This window comes from Euleptes europaea, chromosome 5 (assembly GCF_029931775.1).
Source record: "Euleptes europaea isolate rEulEur1 chromosome 5, rEulEur1.hap1, whole genome shotgun sequence".
Taxonomy (NCBI): Eukaryota; Metazoa; Chordata; class Lepidosauria; order Squamata; family Sphaerodactylidae; genus Euleptes; species Euleptes europaea.
In genome coordinates, this window is record NC_079316.1 from 91393851 (window position 1) to 91419577 (window position 25727).

The window sequence follows — 25727 nt, forward strand, 5'->3', positions numbered from 1 at the left end:
TTATCAGATGACTTTGACTCTCCCTGTTTTGTATTACTTTTCTGTCATCTCTTGCTTGTCTGCCTGCCTTTATTCTTGGTGGCCAGATACAACACTGTCTGCTTTAATATCTGTATTTTTTTGTATGTCTACGCCATTTTTCTTTTTCAAATGGAGAACTCAAAGTGGCTAAGAAATCAAATATGAAATACAAATTGGTGAAAGCAGGCTGATGGAAAAGGCTGTCTTTCTCCCCCTCCCACTATAGCAGAGTCACTACTGGAGTAAGGGGTGGCATTTAGGCTTTTCCTATGAGCTGCAGTTTGGCTGGCCAGAGATGGAGATTTTGATGGACAGAATGGAGTAGAATGGACTAAGGGAGGCTCAGGGGAAGAGTTCTGTCGGGGCAGATCTGTCTCTATATTTTAATTGCAGTGGTGTCATTATGTTAGTTGTAGCAAAATAAAAACAAAAGTCTAATTTGGCTATCAGCTGTGAGGCTTCTGTGAGCTTTTTTCACAGATAAAAATTACTGTAACTTACTCTATGTAGGGCTACCCTCGAGACTGATCTGGAAGCTCTACCTGGTTCAAAATACTGCAGGGACCCCATAAGGATCCTGTTGAGAGCACACATTCAGTCAGTACCCTGACAACTGCACTGGCTCCAGCTGGAGTACCTGATCAGGTTCAAGGTGCTTGTTTTAACCTTTAAAGCCCTAAATGGTCTGGGACCTTCATATCTGCGGGACCGTCTCTCCTGGTATGCCCCCCAGAGAGCATTGCACTTGGCAAACACCAACTTACTGGTTGTCCCCGGCCCATAGGGTTGCCAGGTCCCACCTTGCAACCAGCAGGAGATTTAGGGAGGTGGGGTTGGGGGCCGTGACCAGCATCATCTATGCGATGATGTCCCTCACCGTTTAAGCAGAAGTGCCAGTGTGAGGCTTTTCCTGCCCCCTCCTGTTCCTCAGTCTCCAGGCAGCCGTTTTTGCCCCCCTCCCCACTGCCACTCAGCTGTTTGGTGGGAAACCAGGGAGGTCAGGCAGAGCGGCAGAGATGTTCCCCCCTCCCACTGCCACTCAGCTGTTTGGCAGCGGCGCAGGCTTTCTCTTTAGCTCTGCCTCATCTCCGCGGTTTCCCTGGCTGCCCCAGCAGTACAAGCCTTCTCTGCCACTCTGCCCGATGTTCCTGCTTCCCAAGCAGCTTTCCCAGGGAGGAAAGGCAGAGAAGGCTTGCACTGCTGGGGCGGCCAGGGAAGCCACGGAGATGCTTCAGAATGAAAGAGAAAGCCCGCACTGCCGCCAAACAGCTGAGCGATGGGGTGGGGGAGCGCAAAACTGGCTGCCTGGAGACTGAGGAACAAGAGGGGGCAGGAAAAGCCTCACCCCGGCACTTTCGCTTATACGGTAAGTGATGTCATCACGTAGATGACACCGGTCACACCCTCTCTCTTCCCTGCTTTCCACCTCCCTAGCAAAAACAGGCAGGTATCCTGTGCCCAGTTTGAAGGGGGGCATTTTTGATTGGGGAAATGTCATAACGAGTAATTAACACATCCTTTCCCAACACCACAGCCCTAATCCATATCAACCACGGCTGCTTTTTAGGGCTGGAAAACAAATTGGGAGTTCCAGTTACGGAATGTGAACATTAAGGGTAGCAGGTCTCTGAAGTGAATCTTAAATACATGTGACTTGCACTGATTCACAGTAATTCCTTGTTCTCTCCTTCCTCCCTTTGTTCTCTTCCTCTTCCTTCTATTTATTTGATTTTATTTTTAACAAGATTTTTTACCCTGCCTTTCTGCCCCCATAGGACCACTAATTTAGGCTGTAAACTGTTTTTTAAAGGTAAGGGCTTTTGTTTACATTAGGTAAAGGTAAAGGTCCTCTGTGCAAGCACCAGATCATTCCTGACCCATGGGGTGACATCACATCCCGACGTTTCCTAGGCTGACTTTGTTTACGGGGTGGTTTGCCAGTACCTTCCCCAGTCATCTCCCCTTTACCCCCAGCAAGCTGGTTACTCATTTTACCGACCTCGGAAGGATGGAAGGCTGAGTCAACCTTGAGCCGGCTACCTGAGACCGACTTCCGTCAGGATCGAACTCTGGTCGTGAGCAGAGCTTGGACTGTGGTACTGCAGCTTACCACTCTGCGCCATGGGGCTCTTTTTGTTTACATTACTCCTATATAAAATAAATAAGCTCCAACATTGCCATTGTTAGACTTCAGCGGACTCTATACTCTTACTTTCTATACTCTCTATACTCTATCTATACTTACAAAGTGATGGTTCCAAAATCACATGAAATGTTAGTCCTCTTCAGATCAATGAAAATAGTTCCTGAATGGTACTCTAACAATGTTTTTTGTGTGTTTTTTTTCTTCCAAGGAAATGGAGGTCTGGTGAATTATAAAATTGTCTCAGGCTCTGAAGGAAAGTTTGAAATTGATGAGAGCACCGGCCTCGTTACCACGATTGACTACCTGGATTATGAGACAAAAACCAGTTACCTAATGAATGTTTCAGCCACAGATCAAGCACCCCCAAAAAACCAAGGCTACTGCAGTGTCTACGTCAGCCTCCTGAATGAGCTGGATGAGGCCGTACAGTTCTCAAACGTCACCTATGAAGCAGTGATCACAGAGAACATCCCCTTGGGTTCTGAAGTACTGAGAGTCCAGGCACGGTCCATTGATAATCTCAACCAAATCACATACAAATTTGACCCCAACACTAATGCCCAAGCTCTGTCTTTGTTCAAGATCAATGGAATCACTGTAAGTAGTTTACCTACAGATTCCTTCAACTGATACAGTAGCTTGATATGTGGAATTCATGTCTTTCATGCATCTATTCCTTCCCTGGCAGGGTGTGATCACAGTCAAAGGGCAAGTCGATCGAGAGAAGGGAGATTTTTACACCCTAACTGTTGTAGCAGATGATGGCGGTCCGAAGCTTGACTCAACTGTGGTGAGCTATTTTTGTTTTAACCTCTTTTGTGTGAGAGAAAATGTTGAATTGGCTACTATTTTGGCTAAATTGGCTAAAGCTAGGTTTGTTTTTATTCCAAAATATTACCCTTATGCAAAGATTGTTTCTTCCTAGTTCCATTCCTTTTTCTATTCCACTTTTTCTGTTTCTAGCAAATCTTTTTACAGCATTAATGAACAAGTCATCCTACAAAATACTTAAAATTGTTGGTTCTCAGGGGTGAAAATTAGCTTTCTTTAGGAAATGCAGACAGTTAGCATGGCAAGACAGTCATTTGTCCCAGACACCCTTTCCAATCATGTATATTTTCATCAGCTGAAAGGAGCAATGTATCAGTTCACTCCACTTAATCCATACTGACCAGATTGTAATATTAACAGTTCAATCCTAAACAGTGTTATACCCTCTGTCAGCTCTGGGCTCACCATTAAAATCCCACAAACCGACGTCTAGGCAAGTCTTCCATAGAAAGTTGATTTATTAAGAAATACACAGCAAGTTACAGAAACCGACTTGGAAATTGGCAAGGATACTAATGGGGAAAATACTGAGGGTACAGGAGATATAAAAGTGAACTTTCTGTACGACTACTGGTTGCTACGGCAACCCACAGATAGCCCTTGTTCCCAGGGAAAGTCAAGATGAAATAAAACCAGAGTAGAACAACAGTTCGACCTGGAAGCATCACCTGGCTCCGCCGCTGGATACCAGGCCGATGCCTGATACCCTCCTATTGGCTGAAATTGACTTAAAAAGTTATACCTCTTCTCAGAATTGTTCTGTTAGACCGGAGAAGTCAGTTAAGAATTTGGACTGTTGCCCTGGTAATTGTTTAGGAACATCTTCTTCAACAATGGGATATATGCGTTTAATTGTTTTGTATCATTTGCCATCTGATTACTGGATCAGGAATTTTAGGATAGAATTTCTTTGCCATGCTTCATTTATTTCATAAAAGGATTTTTCCTGAGTGTCATATATGAGGTTCAGAGTGCCATCTAGCCTTGTAATCTTTTACAAACAAAGTTTTCTGGGTCTAAACAGATGATGCTACCTTTTGATACTTATTTCCTGCTTTCAAGGTATTGTTTGCTGACATCTTACTACCAGATTTTAAAAATTTTGTTAGGCCAGAATTAGGCTAACTGAAGAAAAGCTTATGCATGGAATCTGTTCATGTCCCCTTCCAATCCCCTCTTAGTATAAGAACATATATATTAACTAAGTATAGCATTTTGATGCCCCTTTGATAGAGGCTTAACATGTAGAAACAAGCAGAGGAAGTTTTCATGGCATGAAGGTAAATAACATTACATAGTAAATACCGTAACACCTCTATAAGAATAAGGACAGGATTTTTGTTTTCGAGGTAGGTGGGGACTTAATGGGAGCATATGTGCTGATAGTTGCTAGGTGTTAAATCTGTTGCTGATCAAGACACTAGATGATGTAACAGCAGAGGCTGAGAACCATGAGAAAAGGTTCTTTGGCACAGTTTGCATGGGGTGTTTGTTCTTTCACAGCATCTATCGCTCTGACTCCCACTACTTCCGCCAACGTACTGATTTCAGACTATAATACCTAGAAGGTAGAAAAATCTGATAACCTTTATTTTCTTTTTTCTTCTATGTTACATCTGTGAATCCTTCCAACAGAAGGCAAGTACATTTATTTTCCTCTCGTGGTCATCCTTTCTTCATATGTTAATTTCTGTTGTTTTTCACAAAAGCAGCTGCGACTACATACTTTCATAATTAGCACAACATAGAATGCCAAATGTAAGGTGACAGATGCCCTTTATTAGACTGGGTATGAGACAGATAGGTTCTCAGCTATATAGCCAGATTGCTTGTGAATACAATGCAAGCATTCTATGTCACATCGAGGTGACTGTCCTGTCACTAAAGATATTGTTCAACCCACAGTTCCATGCAATGTGTGCTAAATAGACCCATTTACTCTATGGCCATTTTTGCATGGTCAATTTTGATGCTCGCTCAAAGCTCTTTTTTAAAATGCAGCTTTAAAAATGCCTTTTTACGGTCCCGACACAAAAGGAGAAGTTCCACTCCCCCCACTCGCCTGCTCCTTTGTTCCTGATTACATAGCTATTAGCATATGCATAGCTAACGCGCCTCTGTTGTTTTGCATTGTTCCTTGAGGGTGATTCTTCGTGGCAAATACCAAAGGTCGGGTTAAATGGGCTCTTTGGTAATGCGAAGCAGGTAAGCACCGGCTTCGCAGTCACTTCTGGAATGACAGTTCAGCATGCAAAATTCAAAAAAATATGCGGGACAATTCAGCCTGACACGCGCTGCTAATTACCATGCAAAAATGGCCTATATTTTCTTTAGAGTGTCCTAGAAGTTGCAGTCATTTTCCTTTTGTTTCTTTGTTGTGTGTGTGTGTGTGTTTTACTGGAATGCCTCTTGAGCTTCCTTGTTATGCTCTTGGACAAAGCCTTCTCTCTACAGAGCTGGATGAAGAGGGGCAAGAGTAGTTTCTCTTTTTGAATGTGTGTGCCTCTCCCCATCCCTAATTTCTTAGGGCTCACACAGATGACTAGGGTTGCCAGGTCCCTCTTCACCACTGGTGGGAGGTTTTTGGGGGCAGAGCTTGAAGAGGGTGGGGTTTGGGGAGGGGAGGGACTTCAATGCCACAGAGTCCTATTGCCAAAGCAGCCATTGTCTCCAGGTGAACTGATCTTTATTGGCTGGAGATCAGTTGAAATAGAAGGAGATCTCCTGCTACTACCTGGAGGTTGGCAACCCTACAGATGAGATGAAGATCACGTGTCCTGGTCCAGCCACTAAACACAACCTGCAGCCTCCTGCAGCCTCACTTTGCCTCAGACCCATGTAAGCAAGGGAGAAAGGGCTTTTTAACCTTTCAACATCCACTCGGTTTCGCTAATCAAAACCAGCTCCTCCTCTCGGCTATCTGGATTTTAAATGAGGTTGAAGGGTTAAATCTCTCTCTTCCCTGAAGGAAACTGAGCCAAAGTAAGGCTGCGCTAGTCTGCAACTTGCATTTTACGAATGGACTGAGATGCATGATTCTCGTAGGTTATCCGGGCTGGGTAACCGTGGTCTTGGTATTTTCTTTCCTGACATTTCGCCAGCAGCTGTGGCCGGCATATTCAGAGGAGTAACACTGAAAGACAGTGACTGTCCTTCAGTGTTACTCCTCTGAAGATGCCTGCCACAGCTGCTGGCAAAACGTCAGGAAAGAAAATACCAAGACCACGGTTACACAGCCCGGATAACCTACGAGAACCAATGAACTCTGACCGTGAAAGCCTTCGACAATATTTTGAGATGCATGATCTTTGTCTAATCTGTTTGAGCCCTTAGAATATAAGAAACAGCAAGTTGGGCCTCATGCAGATCTGAGAAGAAAGGGGTTTTTTTTAACAGTTTCCCCCCCCCCCCCCGTTTTTCATACCTTTACAAGCTTGGATCTGTCACCTCCAGAATTAATTTGAATAAGCTGAAAGCCCCCATACCCTGGTTTCATTATGAAGACAAAGCAGTAGAACATGTGAAAGAATAGTAAGGAAGTCTTGTATATATGACCTCGGACCCAAAATTTTGAGACTAATGTGGAAAATAATCCATATGAGAATCAATAACGGAGGGGACTGAGGTGAATTAAAGGAGGCAGGTTTGGCCTCTATGTCAGCAGTTGCAGCTGCTTGTTTTTGAGCTGGAGCAGAGTATCTCTTCTTCTGACTGATTTTTTTGCTGCCACAGTAAAAATCACCCAAAATCAAAATAGAAATGAGGCTTTGTGTACTCAAAGCTTTGTCCATGTTATCTAATCATAATTTTATATATCTAGTCAGGTATATAAAAACTCAGGAATGAAAAGATCTTCGTCTCTTTCCTCCCTTAGGTGTATATATATAGATGCTTATCGAGTTATTTTTAGAGGTGAAAACATTTCCTTTAGCTAATAACAGAAAACACAGCTTGGGAACCTTTGGGGTGGTTCTGAACTCATGACTGCAGCTGCAGTGAATCCGTAACAAGTAGCCCTCCCCTTCCTTTTTACTGTTATGAAGGAACAATCCTGGGAACATTTTGTGGATGTTTGGCGATCTTAGAGGCTTTGGGAATGTTCATATCTTTCTGGCCTGAAAGAGTTTGTGCAGCAGCACCGCTGGGGAGGGGAAGAGCCTCCATATCAGTTTCCAGGTTTTCTCTCCCCCAGCCCCATCGATGTGTTTATGTGAGGACTGGAGGCATTGCATTTGGTCTGTATAGACATACATTTATTTCTTCCAGCCCTGCAAGTACTGGAGGCTCCTAGTCCTTCAGACTGAGGCTTCCATCTTTGAGACAGAAATCATATCTGAAACTAAAGTCAGCAGAGGGATGGAGAAGGAGGGTTTATCTATAGCGTTCATCGAAAACATCCTGGAAACTATTGTCAAAGGCTTTCACTGTCAGAGTTCATTGGTTCTTGTAGGTTATCCGGGCTGTGTGACCATGGTCTTGGTATTTTCTTTCCTGGCGTTTCACCAGCAGCTGTGGCAGGCATCTTCAGAGGAGTAACACTGAAGGACAGTGTCTCTCTGTGTTACTCCTCTGAAGATGCCTGCCACAGCTGCTGGCGAAACGTCAGGAAAGAAAATACCAAGACCACGGTCACACAGCCCAGATAACCTACAAGAACCAATCCTGGAAACTAGTTTTTGTAGTCATTTTTTAATTCTCAGAAACAACCTTAGGTCTGTTAGGTTCGAGTCCAGTAGCACCCTAGAGACCAACAAGATTTTCAGGTAAGCTTTCAGGAGCTTTGACTCTTGAAAGCATATACCCTGAAAATCTTGTTCTCTAAGGCGCTACTGGACTTGAATCTAACTGTTCTACTGCAGACCAACATGGCTACCCTCTGAAACAACCTTAGGTCTGTTTCAGGTCTACAGCTCCCAAAGCCTTTTCAGGGGTAAATTAAACCAACTTAAACCACCCCTAAGGCTTTGTTGATAAATTGCTCTGATTAATCAGAAATCTTGACTTGAACAAATCAATCAGTCACTGTGCTTCTGAATATGAGAGTAGAAAGTTCTCATTCACATTTGCATTCTCTGCTGGACAGGTTACCATCACCATACTGGATGAGAATGACAACAGCCCACAGTTTGATATTACTTCCGACTCATCTGTGAGTGTAGCAGAGGACAGTTCTGTTGGGCGACGGATAGCCTTGGTCTTGGCCAGGGACCCTGATGCAGGAAGCAACGGGCAGGTAGCAATGCTTGCATGATTTGAAAATGTACAATTCCTGTGAAATAATTGTGTATGGGATGAGGCAGTCAATCAGATTTGTCTTATTCCACTAATGCTTTTAAGGTGGAATTGAAATTGACGAATGGCTGGTTTCTGTGTAAGAGGTCTGGAGATTAAAAGTAACATTGCATAGAGTATTAGCAATATATGACTTCTATTAACTGGAATCCAGTTTTCTTCCCCTAATTGTTATGACACATACTTTCATTGTTACTGTACACTTCCTGCTTTGGGCTGAATACTTGATCCATTTGAAGTAGGTATGCACCCAACTCAGGGTCACAGAATCAGCAGTGCAGACAGCTTCATGGCCTGATGGAGAGGCTGCTCTTGAATTAGGCAAAATCAGAGCACAGGAAGCTGGCATGAGAGTCCTGTTGGGCTCCACAGTCACCAAAAATCTATGTCAGTGTAACAAGTAACTTGATTATTTAAGAGGATAAGTATAATTAAAAATCTGCAGTCTCTCTTCAGAATTTTATAGGCTGGGATAGAACTGTATTTCATCTGGTAGCGATCCAGGCTTTGCTTAGGGTTGCCAGGTCCCTCTTCCCCACCACCAGCAGGTTTTTTGGGACGGAGCCTGAGGAGGGCGGGGTTTAAGGAGAGGAGGGACTTCAATGCCATAGATCCCACTTGCCAAAGCAGCCATTTTCTCCAGGTTAACTGATCTCTATCAGTTGGAGATCAGTTGAAATAGCAGGAGATCTCCTGCTACTACCTGGAGATTGGCAACCCTAGCTTTGCTGCATTCTTTCGCAAAATGTCACAGCAAAACAGATTTGGGAAATCCCAGGGGAAAGCCAGGAGGTGCACAAATGTTCCATGAAACTGTGGAGAAGAAAAAGAAGGAGGAGGAAGAGTTGGTGTTTATGTGCTGACTTTCTCTACCATTTAAGGAGGAATCAAACCGGTTTACAATCTCCTTCCCTCCCCCTCCTCACAACAGACACCCTGTGAGGTAGGTGGGGCTGAGAGAGTGTGACTAGCCCAAGGTCACCCAGCTGGCTTCATGTGGAGGAGTGGGGAAACAAATCCAGTTCACCAGATTAGCCTCCACCACTCATGTGGAGGAGTGGGGAATCAAACCTGGTTCTCCAGATCAGAGTCCACCACTCTAAGCCACCGCTTTTAACCACTACACCACGCTGGCTCTCGCACTTCCCAACAGCATCAAATGCAGATGTCAGAACACCTTCCCACATCCACACAGCTTTACATTTAGAACAAAGATTTGTAATTTTATATGTCCCCATATGCTGCCATTATAAAGAAAAATCTGTAGGCTACTCATGTGAACCAGATTCAGAGACTTCTGGTGACATCCGATGGAGCAGCAGAGACCATGGACAAGTTTGCTGTTATTCTTTCTTAGTGACAGGAAGCCCAAGGGTAACCAAACAAGAGTGGTGAAATGGCAACTGTGTTCCATTTATAACTCATTAAATCTGCTTTTGGCACCATTTCTCCTTCAATTCACAGATGACCCATTGAGGGGACTATGTATAGGCCTCCTTGGGGCCACCACTGCCATTGACCAAAGTGATTTCTGGGAAAGAAAGGCAGCTGGGGCTTCCGGACCTCACCACATGACAGTTCCCCCAAGTCCTACCTCATATTATTCCTCTTTTTCTGTCCTCCTCACTCCCTCACATTCCAGCACCAAGGCTCCAATATTGAGCTGTAGAGCTTCCCTGCAATGTAAAGTGGCTAGCAGTAAACATAACTGAGTGCAATTGCTGAGCAGGTGGCTGGGAAAGGTAATAGGGGAAAAAATAACGTGTAAAATAAGTCCTTTGGTGCCAATAAGCTGCTTGACAGCTGACAGGACAATGGTGTTGAAAAATCTGAAAAACAGCTGCTGCCTTTCTCACCACCACAATGTACTAAAAGGAAGTTCCCTCTAGATTCAGACAGGAAGCACTCTGCATTTAAGGTGTGGTGATGTTGTTGTTTTTTCTTTCCTTTAACTTTTGGTCTGAATTAGTTAGCTGTTGTGAACTTCCCAAACTATTTCATACCGGAAGGTAAAGCCTGCTTTAACATTCTTTATAATAAATGTATGGTGAATGTTCTGAATGGTGTTAACATCACCGAATAGTTCATAAGAGTGCAACAGTGATTAAGTATCCCTTTGGTTGCTTTGACCACAGTTTTTATTCACACAAATCAAGGCTGCTAAAGACAATGGGATGTGGAGATATGCATTGTTGTGATGGTCCCGCAGAGCAAGATCTGAGGCATCTAACAGCAGAATATGCAGTGGAGTCTGAGTGATTTTTAAAAAGTGTTTTTTCCCTTGTTCATCTTGAGGAAAGAAAATGGGGTAACAGTGTCTATTAAAAACTCTAGAGATATTTTGGCACTCAGGGACAATATATTTCTTTACTAAGTAAAAAGTACTTCACTTAGCACAGCTGACAGCCCTCTTCTCCTACACACATCTGTTCATCATCTCTTTTCTATGAGCACTATTTGCTACAAATTAATTAGGTAACTAATAGTTAAAATATTTTAATTAGATAATTTCCCTATAAATCCCAATCTTTATTTACCATGTGTTCCTCCTCAGCACACTTGATGAGTACATATCCAGTAGGCAACACTAAACAACTACATTTGGCACTTTAGACTAATTAAATGAAAACAGAATACGGCATTTAGCTGTGCAGAGTTGTACGCTGCCGTAATGAGAATTGAGTCATGAACTCCTTTATCATCATCCTTTACACAAAACAATACATAGAATCTGATCTGGAACTTGAACAGCAGTAGTGTTGTATAAATATTGCATGAGTGGGCTCCCCACTGTCTGGTTCACGGAACCACAAGAAATATGTGTTTGTGTGTGTATGTGTGTTGGTTCCCACAAAAAGGCCACGGCATCACTTTGTGGCCGTGCTCTCCTCCTCTCTCATGGATGGCAATGCTCCTCACTTTTCCTAATCAGCCCTTTATGCTTTATTATTTATTGTACAGGTGGCTTTTTCTATAGTATCAGGAAACATAGGCAGGGCCTTTGAAATCCGGACAACCAATAACACGTACGGAGAAGTGTTTGTGGCCAGACTGTTGGACCGAGAACTGATAGAGCACTATACCTTAAAGGTAACTGGGAGAGAGCAACCATCCAACCTGCATGCTCCTTGATCGATATTATTTGCTGGGTTCAGGCAAACAAAATGTGATTAGCCTTCTAGTTGCAAGCTGGACTCGGTCATTTCACCAAGTGTGCAATTTGCATGTTGCAACACAACTGATTACCAAACTATGCTCCTGTCACAGAAAAATTATACTTACATTGTATTTTTCAATTGAAGATCTATGAGATGTGTTATTTCCACATGTGTTCAAAGTACTTAATCATGTAAAATAAAATTGTCTGTTTTATGACACAAATTGAAAGTAGTTTCATAGTTCATTAGCTTGATCTTCTGTTGTAGTTGCTTGTAACTGCTGAAGAACTGGACTTACAGCAGTGGTTCCAAATGAACAGTTGTGTTGCCTCTGCTCTCTACCTGCCTCTTTTATAGTAATTAATTTGTAACTTTTTATATTCAGCCTCTTTTCCCAAGAAGCTCTGTAATCCCAAAACAATCCTATGAGGCAGGCTAGACTTGAAAGAGAGTGACTTGCCCAGGGCCACACAATCAGCTTCATAACTGAGCAGCCATTCCAAATGTGTGTACGTAAAGTGCCGTCCAGTTGCAGCCAATTTATAGCAATCCCTAGAGGGGTTTTCAAGGTAAGAGATTAAGCAGAGGTGGTTTGCCATTGTCTTCTTCTGCAGAAGAGTCTTCCTTGGAGGTCTCCCTTCCAAGTACTGACCCAGCTTAGCTTCCAAGATCTGACAAGATTGGGCTATACTCTACCATTCCATATCCCAGCCATTCCGAATAGTGAAGAGAAAAGCAGCCAGTAGTTCTTCTGGAGGGCAACCTTTATTGAGAGGACTACTGATAATCCTAGTTGCTGACCCAGGCTCTATCCATTGGAACAGTCTAGTATGACTTACTGAAATGGCCATTACCTTTGTTCTGTTTACTTCTGTTAGGTACTGATAGAGCTCATAGCTTGATCTTAAGCATCTTCTACCATCTGTATGTGGTTTGGGGGGGTATCTGCAACTGTCTTATTTGAAGAAAGCTATGATCTCTCAAGACTATGATCTTTCCTTCTTTTTGTTTTATTACAGATTCAGGCAGCTGACAGAGGTATCCCACCTCGTAGGAAAGAGCACACCTTAAGGGTTAATATACTGGATGTTAATGACAACCCACCTGTCATTACAAACCCATATGGATACAATGTTAGTGTGAATGAGGTAAGCTTCTCTAGTGGTTCACTTCCTGCATGCAGGCTCGCCACTCTGTCTTTCCCCATCCTGCCCCCCTTAGTGGAAGTGGTTGTTTGTCCATAAGGAGATCTGATTCCAGGCTTTACTTTATCCCTTGCTTCGGTTGTACCAGGGTCTGGAATTGTTAGATTTTTCATATAAAATCTGGTAATTTAGCAGGGTGCTAAATACTATTGTGCGCAGCAAAGCCCATCAGATCTCTGTGTGCACCAGGAACAAAATTGCTTTTTTATCTATTCAAACTAATATACTTTATTATAGGAATTCTATTTCTGGGCAGGTATAGTTTCCTAATCTAATCTCGTCTAACTAACTAGGATGGAGGGAGATACAGGACCTGCATCCTACTTTCATGGCTGCAAGATGGAAAAGAGTGCATGTGTACGAGCGGAGATGCGAAAAGGAGGAAGGAAGGACGTTTCCTGAGAATAGCACACCAAAGGGAAAGTGTCAGAGCAGTAGAGAAAGGGTGTCCAGTGCCTTGACCCTTCTATCTCTCTGACTCTCTAGTCAAGTCCCCCTCTGAAGTCTGTTAAGAGACAGCACAGCCCTTCACTTCCAACAGTAATAACATATACAGACATGTACTTGAGAATATTATAGAAAAATGGGCTCAGGCCGTAGGCTTGCCTGGAGCACCTGCGCAAGCACCATTGCTCCCAAGTGCCCAGTGCGACAGAGCTTTGCTGTATTCTTCCCTTTGCCAAAAAGTGGTAATGGCTGTGTGCCAAAAAGAATATGCTTTTTTACTAGCAGGTACTACTTACTTACAGAGTAAGTCCATTGCACAGGACTAGGCTCAAAGTACAAGATATTCTAGAGAGGTAGCTGTATCATCTCCTAATCCTACATAGGTTTATTCTGAAGTAAGTCCTCCTGTATTCAGTGGAACTTTCTCTTAAGTAAGTATGCATAAGATTCTACTGTTAGCCTGTTACATCATATTGCTCTGTGGATTTTTTGTAAACCAGAGCCTCTTTCATCATATGTAAGAAGTACATTGCAAAAGCAGATACATAGCTATAGAGAGAAAAATTGAAAGACCCTAGTGAAATCTTGGCACTGTCTGAGTAAATAGACACATTCTAGAGGCATGGTCATGTTGGTCTGTTGTGGCAAAACAACAGACTATGGTATTGAGTCACCTTAAAGACTAATGGATTTATTGTGGTTTATACTCCCCTGGCTAGAGCCTGTTTCACCATTACTTGAAGCGAATTCTCAGTCAGCCGATACAGCTACACACGTGGAAAAATGTGAATATTAATGTTTAAATGTCATAGAATGCAAGAAGTATAGTTTGCTCCATTTCTGTGCAAAACTCAAAAGTATTAAATAAGTACAGTGATGATTCACAACAGCCATAATGGTGTTTAAGTCCTAGTTATTATCATTAAATGTATTGTTAAATCAGCAGTTTTTTATTCTGCATTTATCTATACTATAATAGATCTGTTCGTTTTTGTGATAAAGTTTTTGCTGCCACAACACTGTATGGTTGTTTGTAAGAACAGTTATGACACCCATTAAAATGCGTTCTGCAATGGAGCTATGATCGCTTGCAGTGATCTGATAAATATTATATATTACATATGAAGAAGTGTTTTTTATTTTACCAAATTTGTACCCTCCTTTCTGGCCTCATAAGGGCCACCAAGATGGCTAATAAATTAAAAACATACATAACAACATTGCATCTTAAAAACAGGGTGGGGGAATCCCCTTCTTCTGGCCCCCTTCCCCTGGCACTGTTCAGCCAGCCAGCAGAGGTCTTCCCAGCTGCAAATTGAGACTTACACCTCAGTCCTGTTGGTGCGATGACAGCACTTCCAGAAGTGATGTCATCATGTTGCCAATGACGGGAAATGATCTGGTATTTGGACAAGAAGCTGTTTTTACCATAGAGTTTTGTCCAAATACCAGAGCATCTCCCACGTCATCTACCATGTTATGACATCACTTCTGGATGTGACATCGTTGCACTGATGGAACCAAAGCTTAGGCCTCGATTTGCAGCTGGTAAGAACCCCCCATCCCTCCCCACCGGTTGTCGGGATGCCTGGCAACCCTACTTTAAAAACATATGCAAGAAGATAAAAGGCCTGGTCAAGATCAGGCACTGTACCTTACATCTCTGTGCCTTAACGTGCTAGGCTCTACCCTTCAACCTGATCACAAGCATGGGTGGGGCCACTCTGGTGTGTTTTTTCCCCCCGAGCTGTTTTAACTTCCCAATTCACCCTTAGAAAAAGGAAATCAGAGTTTACCAGAGTTACTTCTAAGTTTGACTACTGCACCACACTGTGTGATGGGCTGCCTTTGAGGACAATTTGGAAGCTTCAGTTAGTACAGAATTCTGTATAATGTTTATTGATAGTTGCTAGCCACTTTAAATTAGGGCTGGTTACTGCAGCTGCAAGATTCAGGGCTGTTTTTCTTCAGATTATCATAATTTCATGATTGTTGGATTATTGTTTTTTGTGATGGCTTTTATGTTACTATAGCTATAACTAAAAAGTTTTTATTGGGGTCTTTGACCAATATAACAAAAGCTATAACAACAGTTAGTAAAAGTTCCAGATTTAAAACAATGATTCGAAACAACGGAAGGATAAAAGTCTACAGCTTTACATTGGCTTTTATTTAAAAACCATGGTGGAAATGTGATCTATAAATTATACAAATAAACATTATTATGTGTATGATCCCTGCCAATATTCATAGCAAATGTAACCTTGCCATTATACGGTAATATTAAATACACTGTTAGCCTTTGTCTACTTCCAAATGACTGCAAATTGCTTAAGAGAATATTTTTGAGAGCGACATGTTTTATTAGATGTTTCTAAGTCAAGAGGCAGACATTAATTTCAATTTCTTACCATGCTCTCTCTCCCCTTCATGTACCCGTAGAATGTGGGTGGAGGCACCGCTGTGGCTCAGGTGCGAGCAACTGACAGGGATAGCGGCCTCAACAGTGTCCTTTCCTACTACATCATTCGTGGGAATGAGGAGATGACCTTCCGCATGGACAGAGTGACTGGGGAAATCGCCACCCGCCCTTCCCCTCCAGATCGTGAAAGGCAACAGTTTTACCAGCTCGTGGTTGCTGTGGAGGATGAAGGCAACCCAGCCCTTTCGGTAGGTGATGATTATGGGATTCTGCTCTTTATCATTGGCATAAATGCTCTTGGAAATTATTGGATACCCTTATAGTGGAATGTAGGTCTCACAAAAAAATTGCCTAGCTTGCAGAAATACTTGCCTAGTTCCATCTCTAAATGAAACCAGTGGTTTGTTCTGAAAATGCTCAACTGTGTTAGGAACATTAAACTGAATTCAAACAATAGTTCTGCCACATTTAACATTAACCATATTTCCTGTGTAACTGTATATACACATACATCCTATGCATATTATGATTTCAGTAAGTTACCAAAGTGAAGAAGATATATTCATGATAGCCAAATGGCTAGTGACAGCCAAAATGGGCTGTCATTTATGTACAGCTTTTTCAAAGTGGTTGAAAATGTTCAGCACTGTCTCCAACTTCAGACTGCCCTCAATGTTATGAGGAGAGGGAGATAATTTTATATGAATATTGGATAGACAATCCTCTGTTGTTCCACCAGCATTGGAGGTGCATCCAGATGTATCTGGAGTATATTCACAGAAGTGGTAGAAGTGCCCTGAACAGTTTCATCATCTTTCACTAGCAGGAACAAAACATTGATACAAAGTGGACAGAATCAGGGTGGGGGGAGAAGAGCTAAAACAAGGAAGATATATGCTCTGGTGGAACCCTCTGGAGAGGATTTACAGCAGTATAATAGTCTGCAATGCCATTACTAAACAGGGCCACTGACAGGAGGGACTGGGCAATGTTCCCACAAACATTGGCTGTTTACGCATTGCTGTGATCGCGTTTGTCTTTTTTCTAACTCGTGTTTTTTGATCCCACGATGGGAATCTTGAATGCATGGCACGATAGCACAATGGAGCACCAGTAGGAGCCGCCACCGCTCTGCGCTCCTCCACCCCACTATCCCCCAGGTGGAGATGAGGGGTAGCCGCCGTTGGGTGGAGGTGGTGGCAGCGACTTGAAGGAGCTGCCTCTGCCGGGTGGAGGGGGAAGAGGGGAAGCTGGTGTCGGCTGGAGGGGGGAGAGGGGAAGCCAGCATCAGGTGGAGGCGGGGGAGAGAGAGAACAAGAGAGGGGCACGGGGTCTGGGGCACTGTTGCCATTGGGCCGGCTAGGCTTCTTCTGGCGGGGGAGTCAACCCGGATGCTGAAACGCTCCGGGAAGCTCTCACGGTTGCAGCAGAAATTAAAGTCGAGATAAACCAGCACTTCGAAGACCTGGGGAAGTTACGGAATTAGGTGAGTCAATCACACAGGCCGGAGACGGCCATGTGTGTTGACTCAGGCGATTCGCGACATGCCAGGGAGATTAGCCGATAAAACAGCCATGTGTTTTTGGCTCTTGTAAATTTGAGGGCCCATTTCAGATTTTTGTAAACTTTTAGTGCAGTTCTGCAGTGGAGCCACTAGGGGCTCGGGGAAGGCAGAGCAGAGCAATGGACAGATGCTACTCCTAGTTGGTGCTATTTGCTGCCGTTTTTTAGCAGCAATTTCTAAAGAAAGCTCTCCATGGCTACAAACGTCTTTAACCATGAGGCTGATGAAAACATCTTCATGTTGTAATTTGTCCCTAAGCTCATCAACCAACCTGGTATGTCTTCATTTTTCTCCCCCCGCCCTATCTAATTCTTCTGTGTTTGTGCCACACACACCCCCTTTCCAGCCTCATTTCTTCTCATCTCTACCCTGGCTGGGGAATTAAAACATACTTAGTAGTAGAACTGAAAACTTCTTTGTCAAGTTAATATTTCCCAAGAATCTGTCAAAGCAGTGAAAGGGTGATCTTTACATCTTTACACGTTACATGTGTTGTGATCTGTATTAATCTATATTAAAAATGTAAAAGGTAAAGGTCCCCTGTGCAAGCACCGGGTCATTCCTGACCCATGGGGTGACGTCACATCCCGATGTTTCCAAGGCAGACTTTGTTTGTGGGGTGGTTTGCCAGTGCTTTCCCCAGTCATCTTCCCTTTACCCCCAGCAAGCTGGGTCCTCATTTTACCGACCTCGGAAGGATGGAAGGCTGAGTCAACCTTGAGCCGGCTACCTGAAACCGACTTCCGTCGGGATCGAACTCAGGTTGTGAGCAGAGTTTGGACTGCAGTACTGCAGCTTTACCACTCTGCGTCACGGGGCTCCTATTAATCTATATTAGAGGTTATAAATGTGGAATAGTGGATGCCCTAGGTGAATGCCTTAGTTTCTATTAGTCCCAAGACAGCTCTCTTACCCCGTGCCTTGGGCCTTCCCTCCGGAACGCCCCCCCAGGGCAGCAAGGTGCCGCAGACCCGGGCAAAGGAGAGCCCCCCCCACCCCACAAAACAGGCTTCTCCTCACCTCCAGGGCCCGTAGAAGGCAGCAGGAACCATGATGTTATCCCTGCCACAGTAGTGCCACAACTGGCTCCCAGGGAGCAGCCAGGAATCAAAGGCCCCAGCCCCGACAATCAGCTGATGAGTGGCTGGGGTGGGGCGGGGGGCGGCCGGCAGTGTTTCTGGAGGCAGAAGGCCAGCCTCCACAGAGAGACCCTTATATGGACTTCTGGGGGTCAGGAAGAGGCGGAATCAGGGTGGGGCCTCTCTAGCCTGGAGGGATATAATACCAGGGAGGTGCAGAGATGGGGAGGAAAAGCTGCCGCCTGCCAGGGCTGGAGGTGTAACCAGGCAACCATCAAGGGAGAGGACAGTTCTGACTCTCCCTTGGATTGGTCTGAGGCCGAGGAAGCACCTCAGGCTTGGCCTCCCTCCAGGCCAGAGACCCTCGAGAAGACAGAGGGGAAGCCTTCACATCACACAGTTTGTATCCTGCTTAGCTTCTGAGAGCTGACGAGATCAGGCTAGCCTGCCTGGGCCAGCCAGGTCAGGGCCCATAAGGACTATACTTACAGAAAAAAGCTGGCCATAACCTCTTGGCCTCCTCAACCAATCGCTAGGCAGTATTCATTCAATGTTCTAGGGTAAGAGTGAACTCTCCCTCCGGTACCAGATTCACAGCTGAACTGTGTGAGCTAATTAACAGGCCTGAGTAGATGGCCACCAATATGTGGGGGATGGCTGACATTTGCAGTCAGGCTACAGTAAAAACCCTTTTTGGGGTTTTCATGGCAAGAGACTAACAGAGGTGGGTTGCCAGTGCCTTCCTCTGCACAGCAACCCTGGTATTCCTTGGTGGTCTCCCATCCTAATACCAACCAGGGCTGACCCTGCTTAGCTTCTGAGATCTAATGAGATCAGGCTAGCATGGGCCATCCATGTCAGTGGACACAGAGCTACCTGATCTCTTTCCTAAACACTGAACTATGGGCTACCTATATGTATCACATCCTTCTGCCAAGGAGTTCATACCAGTGTGTCAGGTTTCCCCCCCTCTTCCATTATATCTTCATAACCTTTTAAGGTAGGTTAGGCTGACAGAGACTGACCTAAGGCCACCCAAAAAGCTTGTTGCTGAGTAGGGATTTGAATATATATATCTCCCTGATCCTAGTCCAACATGTTGATCCCTACACCTCACTAGCTAGATCACTTAAATGGTTGCTGTTCTGGAATCATACAGGTATTATATATAGGAAAATGCTTCAAGAAGTAGCAATCCTAAGGGAAGCCTGGTGATCCTGAGGATGGATGTGCAAATACACTGTTCCCAACAGTTCTCACCACTCCAGATTCAGGCTCCACAGAAACCAGCCTGCGGGGATGGGAAACTTACTGCCAGTTACTAACCAAAGGAAAACATGAAGCTGCCTTATGCTGATTCAGACTGCTGGTCTGTCAAGCCTAATATTGTCTACTCTGATGGGCAACAGCTTTCCAGGGTCTCAAGCAGAGGTCTTCCTCATCACCCACTACCCGATCCTTTTCTTTTAAACTAGAGTTTGAACCTGTGATCATGTATATGTGAAGCAGATATTCTATGAATAAACCATAGCCTTTTCTATAGGGCAGGCAGTCCCCAGAGGAAGAGCAACATCACATCAATTGATTGGAACTCAGAACATTCCAACTAACTCTACTGGCTTTCTAGAATGAGATGAGATGGCACTACATGTTTATCTGTATGGACAATGCCATCACAAAGGCACATTTGAAATACCAGAGAAGACAAGATCATGAGACTTACACAGGGAAGTGACTGCCGTCCATGGGCTAGAAAAGCATATCCAGGACCTCAAACCATAAAATAAAAAAATCATGACAAAGCTTCAGTGCAAGGAGGTGGAAAACATCAGGTTCTTGCCTGTCCTGTGTCCAGAAGGTCTACTTTCTGTGCTCTATGCACAAGTTTTATAGGAAGAGAGCATTGAAAGGGCAGAAGTAATCTTCATGGTGCCACTCTAGGCACGAAGAGCCTTATTCTTAGAGCTACGGCAGTAGAGCCCCTGTGATTCCTTCTGATGGAGGAGGGTCAATGTCCATCCATATTCAGGTTAACTGCACCTGGCAGTCTGTATATCATTAAGTGCAGGCTGAATGCCTCTGAATACAAGACAAAGGAAGTCAACACGATCTCCTTCCCACAACACTATGTTCTTTCTTAGAACCAGGTTTTCATGTGGTTTTAATTTGTCCCTCAAAGTCTTCATCTCTGTTTCCTGTGGCAATTGAAAACATAAGCTGGGCAGCTTCCTGGCCTTGCAGCTGTTTTTGCTGCAGCTCAGCCCAGTAGGATGTGCCTGCCACCCCAACCAAGCATGTTATGCTTTTTGTAAGGATGGTGGAATTAACTACGGTTTCTTCTTGCCAACTTTCAGGAGTTGGCATGACTATAAGCAAAGACCTTATTGAAGTAAATGTTTGCTTCTCTATGCAACATTTGTCATTTTTCATACCAAGCAGCCTGTTTGCATGATTTACCCTCAGCTAAGCAGAGATGTAGTAAAAATTTACATACAGAACTTCTCATTTTAAATGCTTCCTCTTTTAGCCCATCTCTCTGCCACTTTTTTAAGATGGGGATACTTTGGACTAACCTGGGCCATCCAGGTCAGGGTGAAAACAATCTCACCAGATCTCAGAAGCTAAGCAGAGTTGGGCATGGTTAGTACTTGGATGGGAGACCACCAAGGAAGTCCAGAGTTGCTATGCAGAGGCAGCAGTGGCAAACCACCTGTTATCGTCTCTTGCCTTGAAAACCCAGGTTGTCATGAGTCAGCTGTGGCTTGACGGCACTTTCTTGCTTGTCTTTTGAACTAGAATAGTGTAGCTTCTGAGACTTCTAGAGTTTTTTTGAGTCACTGAGAGTACAGATTGAATATGCCTGGTCCATACAGAACTAGTGGCAAACATTTGAACTCTACTATTCATAGACTAACTGTGTTAACATCGGTACTTCTTTTGGTGGGGGGGGGAAACCTTTTTTTTACCGTCAAGTCACGGTGACCCCATAGGGTTTTCAAGGCAAGAGACCTTGCGCATGTCCATCCAATTTGTCTGTTTACATCTGACTTCCTAGAGCAACAAAATTTGCCAGGGTACAAGAGGATTCTATGGTGCCACCTTTAAGAACTATGCTTTGTTTTTATAGGCTCCAAAAAGGTGTCATTAATTGAAAAGGAATTGGGTTGTTTTGGTTGTATAGACGACACAGCACTGCTCATCAAGGTGTGAAAAACAGGAAAGCCGCATTTTAAAAAAATTAAAAGAAACAAAGCATAAAGGAAGTATGGCAGCTCTTTGCACTTTTCTCCTCTTCACATTTAGTGTTGTAGTTATTGCAGAATTAAGATGCTGTTCCAGCTCCTGAACATTAGAACTTGCCCACCTTACCTTGTTAGACTGAGACTGAGGAAATGGCCCTCAGCAATACTAATTCATATCACACTATGTTCATTTTAAGTTCTAGGAAGCTGAGAAAAGTCATGATCTTGAACAGATCTGGTCAAAACATTTTTGCTTCTGGAAATGACTTATGCCCTGAATAAGTGCTATTTTTATGAATTACACGTGCTTCCTAGAGACAGCTGTTTGCACGCAGAGCTGTGTGTATTGTGCACAAGTTCACCAGACAAGCTATGGATGTTTGAATTAAGCATCCAGAGGATTCTAATTTTGTTTTTCTGTCAGCTGTTGTCTACCCTCCACCTTCCATTAAGAAAAATGTGCTCTCTATACTGCAGTCTCTGGGGTCAGGCAACTGGAACGGGTAATGCTGCACATCAAACTGGTTTGTGAATTCAGATGTCACACCAAACCACAATAAAGCACCTAAGAAGCCACAAATCCTAGTTTGAAATCCTGGTTTTGTGCTAACTAACAAACTCGTTTGTTGGACTATTTGCATTAGATGTTGCAGCTAAATAGGATTTGATCAAATTACAGTTTATCAACCATGATTTATTGTGAAGTCTGAGTGCACCTGGAAGGGAAATGTGTAGCGCTTGTAGTTATCAGAAGATGGGGTTTCAAAGACCCCATAGTTTCCTATTCCTCTGCTCTGAACAGTTTTCTCAGCTGAGCCTTCATTCAACCACCTTAGACCCAGTCTTCATTGCCTAATCTTTATGGCATTTTTTTACCATGTCACTTTCACCACTCAAAGAACACATAAGCAAATATGATTAGCTTGCATAGGTGCAGAATGTGCATTTTCTTGGCGCAGCATGTGTTGACCTAGCTTTCTCTTTCCAATTCCTCTTCCACAAATTTGATGGGAACATCCCACTCTCTTTGAAAACCTACATGTAATCTCTCTAGCTGAGGGTACGGAAGCTCCTGGCTGATGGACTCAGTTGCAGGATTTTGTCATCATTGCCCGGGATCTCTTTCTGTTATAAAAGTGAAACAAGACCTCAATAAAATTTTATTGTATTGTCACCTCATGGGTAGGGGGGAGACCGGGGACAAATCCAAAGAAATCCCGAGAAACTGTCACAGTGCATACACGGTCCTCATCTCTAACCATCGTCTTCCTAGCAGGTGGGAACCAAGAAGGATTGCTTTACTTTAATGATACTGCTCATACAACAATTAGCAGCTCTGATATAAACTCCCTATGTTCCCTTCCCTGTTGCAAGCAATGAATGTCTCTAATTTAAACCAGTTTAATTTCAAGCATGGTCATTTAAATGGTTTCTGGATTAGATGGGAAAGTGGAGACCCTGGAGCAGAGGGCATCTGTAATACTTTACAATAAGACTACGTCTATTGTGGCTCCTATAGCATCTTTAAAAATAAGCATAATCTGCTTCTGGACATTAAAAACACCCTGCCAAATACACATTCTTTGCATGTATTTGTTTCCTGTGAGGTCTGTCTTGCAAATGTCATGCTAAAGTGCATTTGTTGGATTGTCTCAGCAAGCTCTGGAAGTGCTTGATGTAATCTCATGGTGAATGTGGTGTGGCCAAAAATCCACACAACCTTGCCTTACATCAGAGCTTGCATTGTGTGCTATCAATGTGCTAAATGGACTGTAAAACCAGGTTAACTCAAGGAGGTTAAAACATGATTTAAGCGAAATTATTTCTCTATATACATTGTGGGGTATTCTTCATGGATATTTGCTGCTGCTTCGACGCTGTTTTGCGTCGGAGGCAAATTTTGGTTATTCACTGCAGAGCCGTGTTTTCACTCACTGAGCAAAATAAGCCGGTTTAAAAGAGAGGCAATCCAAACCACTTCTGAGCCGTACTTTCCAGTAAAAGAGCGTTTTTTTGCTCGGATGCCCATGAAGAAATGTTTGCTTCGCTCCCCGGGACGTCTCCTTTCTCCTCCCCCAAGAACGGTGATTGGCTGGGGGAGTTGCCACTCTAACAGCATCGCACCGGCAGGAGGGAGACCCAGAGCAGACTGGCTGCCCCTCTTCAGAAGGGTGATGGGGGTTTTGCCGCTCTCAGGATTCCCCTCCCCAACACACACACACATAGGATCGCACCGGCAGGAGGGAGACCCAAAGCAGACTGGCTGCCCCTCTTCAGAAGGGTGACGGGAGTTTTGGCTTGGGTTTGCCGCTCTCATGGTCCCCCCCCCCAAACACACACACACACATAGGATCACACCGGCAGGAGGGAGACCCAAAGCAGACTGGCTGCCTCTCTTCAGAAGGGTGACGGGAGTTTTGGCTTGGATTTGCTGCTCTCATGGTCCCCCCCCCACACACACACACACATAGGATCACACCGGCTGGAGGGAGACCCAGAGCAGACTGGCTGCCTCTCTTCAGAAGGGTGACGGGAGTTTTGGCTTGGATTTGCTGCTCTCATGGTCCCCCCCCACACACACACATAGGATCACACCGGCAGGAGGGAGACCCAAAGCAGACTGGCTGCCTCTCTTCAGAAGGGTGACGGGAGTTTTGGCTTGGATTTGCTGCTCTCATGGTCCCCCCCCACACACACACATAGGATCACACCGGCAGGAGGGAGACCCAAAGCAGACTGGCTGCCTCTCTTCAGAAGGGTGACGGGAGTTTTGGCTTGGATTTGCTGCTCTCATGGTCCCCCCCACACACACACACATAGGATCACACCGGCTGGAGGGAGACCCAGAGCAGACTGGCTGCCTCTCTTCAGAAGGGTGACGGGAGTTTTGGCTTGGATTTGCTGCTCTTGGGATGCCCCCCCGCCCAACACACACACACAGGATCATGGGAAGAGTGGGCGGGATTAGGCGGATTTGGAGCGGTGAGTCATGAGCGGCAGCAGACGTAAGCAGCGCAGAGAAGTGCGCTGTTTCTCCCGTGAAAAATTGGGATGGGGGGAGAATCTGCACTGCCATGAAGAAGCTATTTAAATCAGTTTATTATTTGCTCCGGTTCGAAACCGAAGCAAAATCCACCGTGAAGAATACCCATGGACTGTAAAACCAGGTTAACTCAAGGAGGTTAAAACATGATTTAAGCGAAATTATTTCTCTATATACATTGTCTCTGAGAGACAAGCTCTGAATTTCTGATAGAGAATGGATTAGATTAGAACACTAGATTCAGACCAATTTTAAAAATCAGAATGGTCAGATCCTAAGTCTGATTCAAATCTATATCTGGACTAAGTATGAATCACTCTGCAAACAGCCCCACTGTTTAGAATAACTGAATTTGACATTAGATCTAAATTTTGATATGCAGGCATACTTACAGTTCACTGCTACACCAACCTGCTCAGTTTTAGTTGTGTAAGTATTATTTGGCAAAGCAGTCAGAAGAAAATTAAAAGACTGACTCATAGAATTTGGAGTCCAGATTTAGAGTCTGTCTTCCTAAAATCGTTAATATATTCTCATACAAAAGTAAAGGATTAGTTAGGACTGTAGCCTGGTTCTTGGGACATTTTCATGTCTGATCTTTCAACACAAAATTACAAGCAAAATACACAGCTGCTATGCCAAAGCATCAAAATGTTTCAGACTTTAAAAATAACATATACAACATAATCTATATAAAGGAAGATGTAGTACATTCATAAACATTTCTTCTGAAATAAACTTTTGAAGGTATTTTTTATCCATCCTATCTTTTGAAGTAAGAAGGCTTTAGGAAAGCACAGTGGAAATTCTTAGGTTCCTGTGCCCATTTTTTTAAGGCTTTTGGTGGTGGGTGGGTTGCTCTCCATATAATCAAGAAATCTTCATACATCTCCTCCCACCCTGCAGGCAATCCTGGTGTAGTGAAACATACAGTACTACAGAAATGTGTTGCTGCAATAATTGTCCATAAAATCATAATCTTCTCTGTGAAGTATAATAGGAAGCCTCCAGAATGCTAGAAGGGTCCAGTATTTCATTATCTTCCTGCTTTGAATTTCTGCCCTGAAACTTTCTAAGAATGAACAAGGAGTACAGCAGTGAATCTGAAATGTCATACAAGCGCCACATCCAGCTGGTATTTCTTTTACAGAGACCCTTACAAAAGCTTCTTTTTTTTCCCCCTCCAAGCAGCAAGCAAAACCTTGTCCATAAATTCATGGAGACATTCTTCTTAGGAAACACTGTTAGACATCCATCAAGGTTGGTGAATCAGGAAC

At 43.9% G+C, this 25727-nt stretch overlaps 1 protein-coding gene across 1 annotated transcript in view; it reads left to right on the forward strand.

Annotated features, from left to right (window-relative positions):
- The window catches only part of CDH23 (cadherin related 23), a 553698-nt gene that overhangs the window by 424069 nt on the left and 103902 nt on the right, over nt 1–25727 (forward strand). Inside the window, exons 30-36 of the mRNA XM_056850511.1 lie at nt 2376–2764; nt 2856–2957; nt 3447–3449; nt 8082–8231; nt 11252–11380; nt 12468–12596; nt 15543–15770. Of these exons, the coding sequence (XP_056706489.1) occupies nt 2376–2764; nt 2856–2957; nt 3447–3449; nt 8082–8231; nt 11252–11380; nt 12468–12596; nt 15543–15770 (1130 nt within the window). The remainder of the gene's footprint in view (nt 1–2375; nt 2765–2855; nt 2958–3446; nt 3450–8081; nt 8232–11251; nt 11381–12467; nt 12597–15542; nt 15771–25727) is intronic.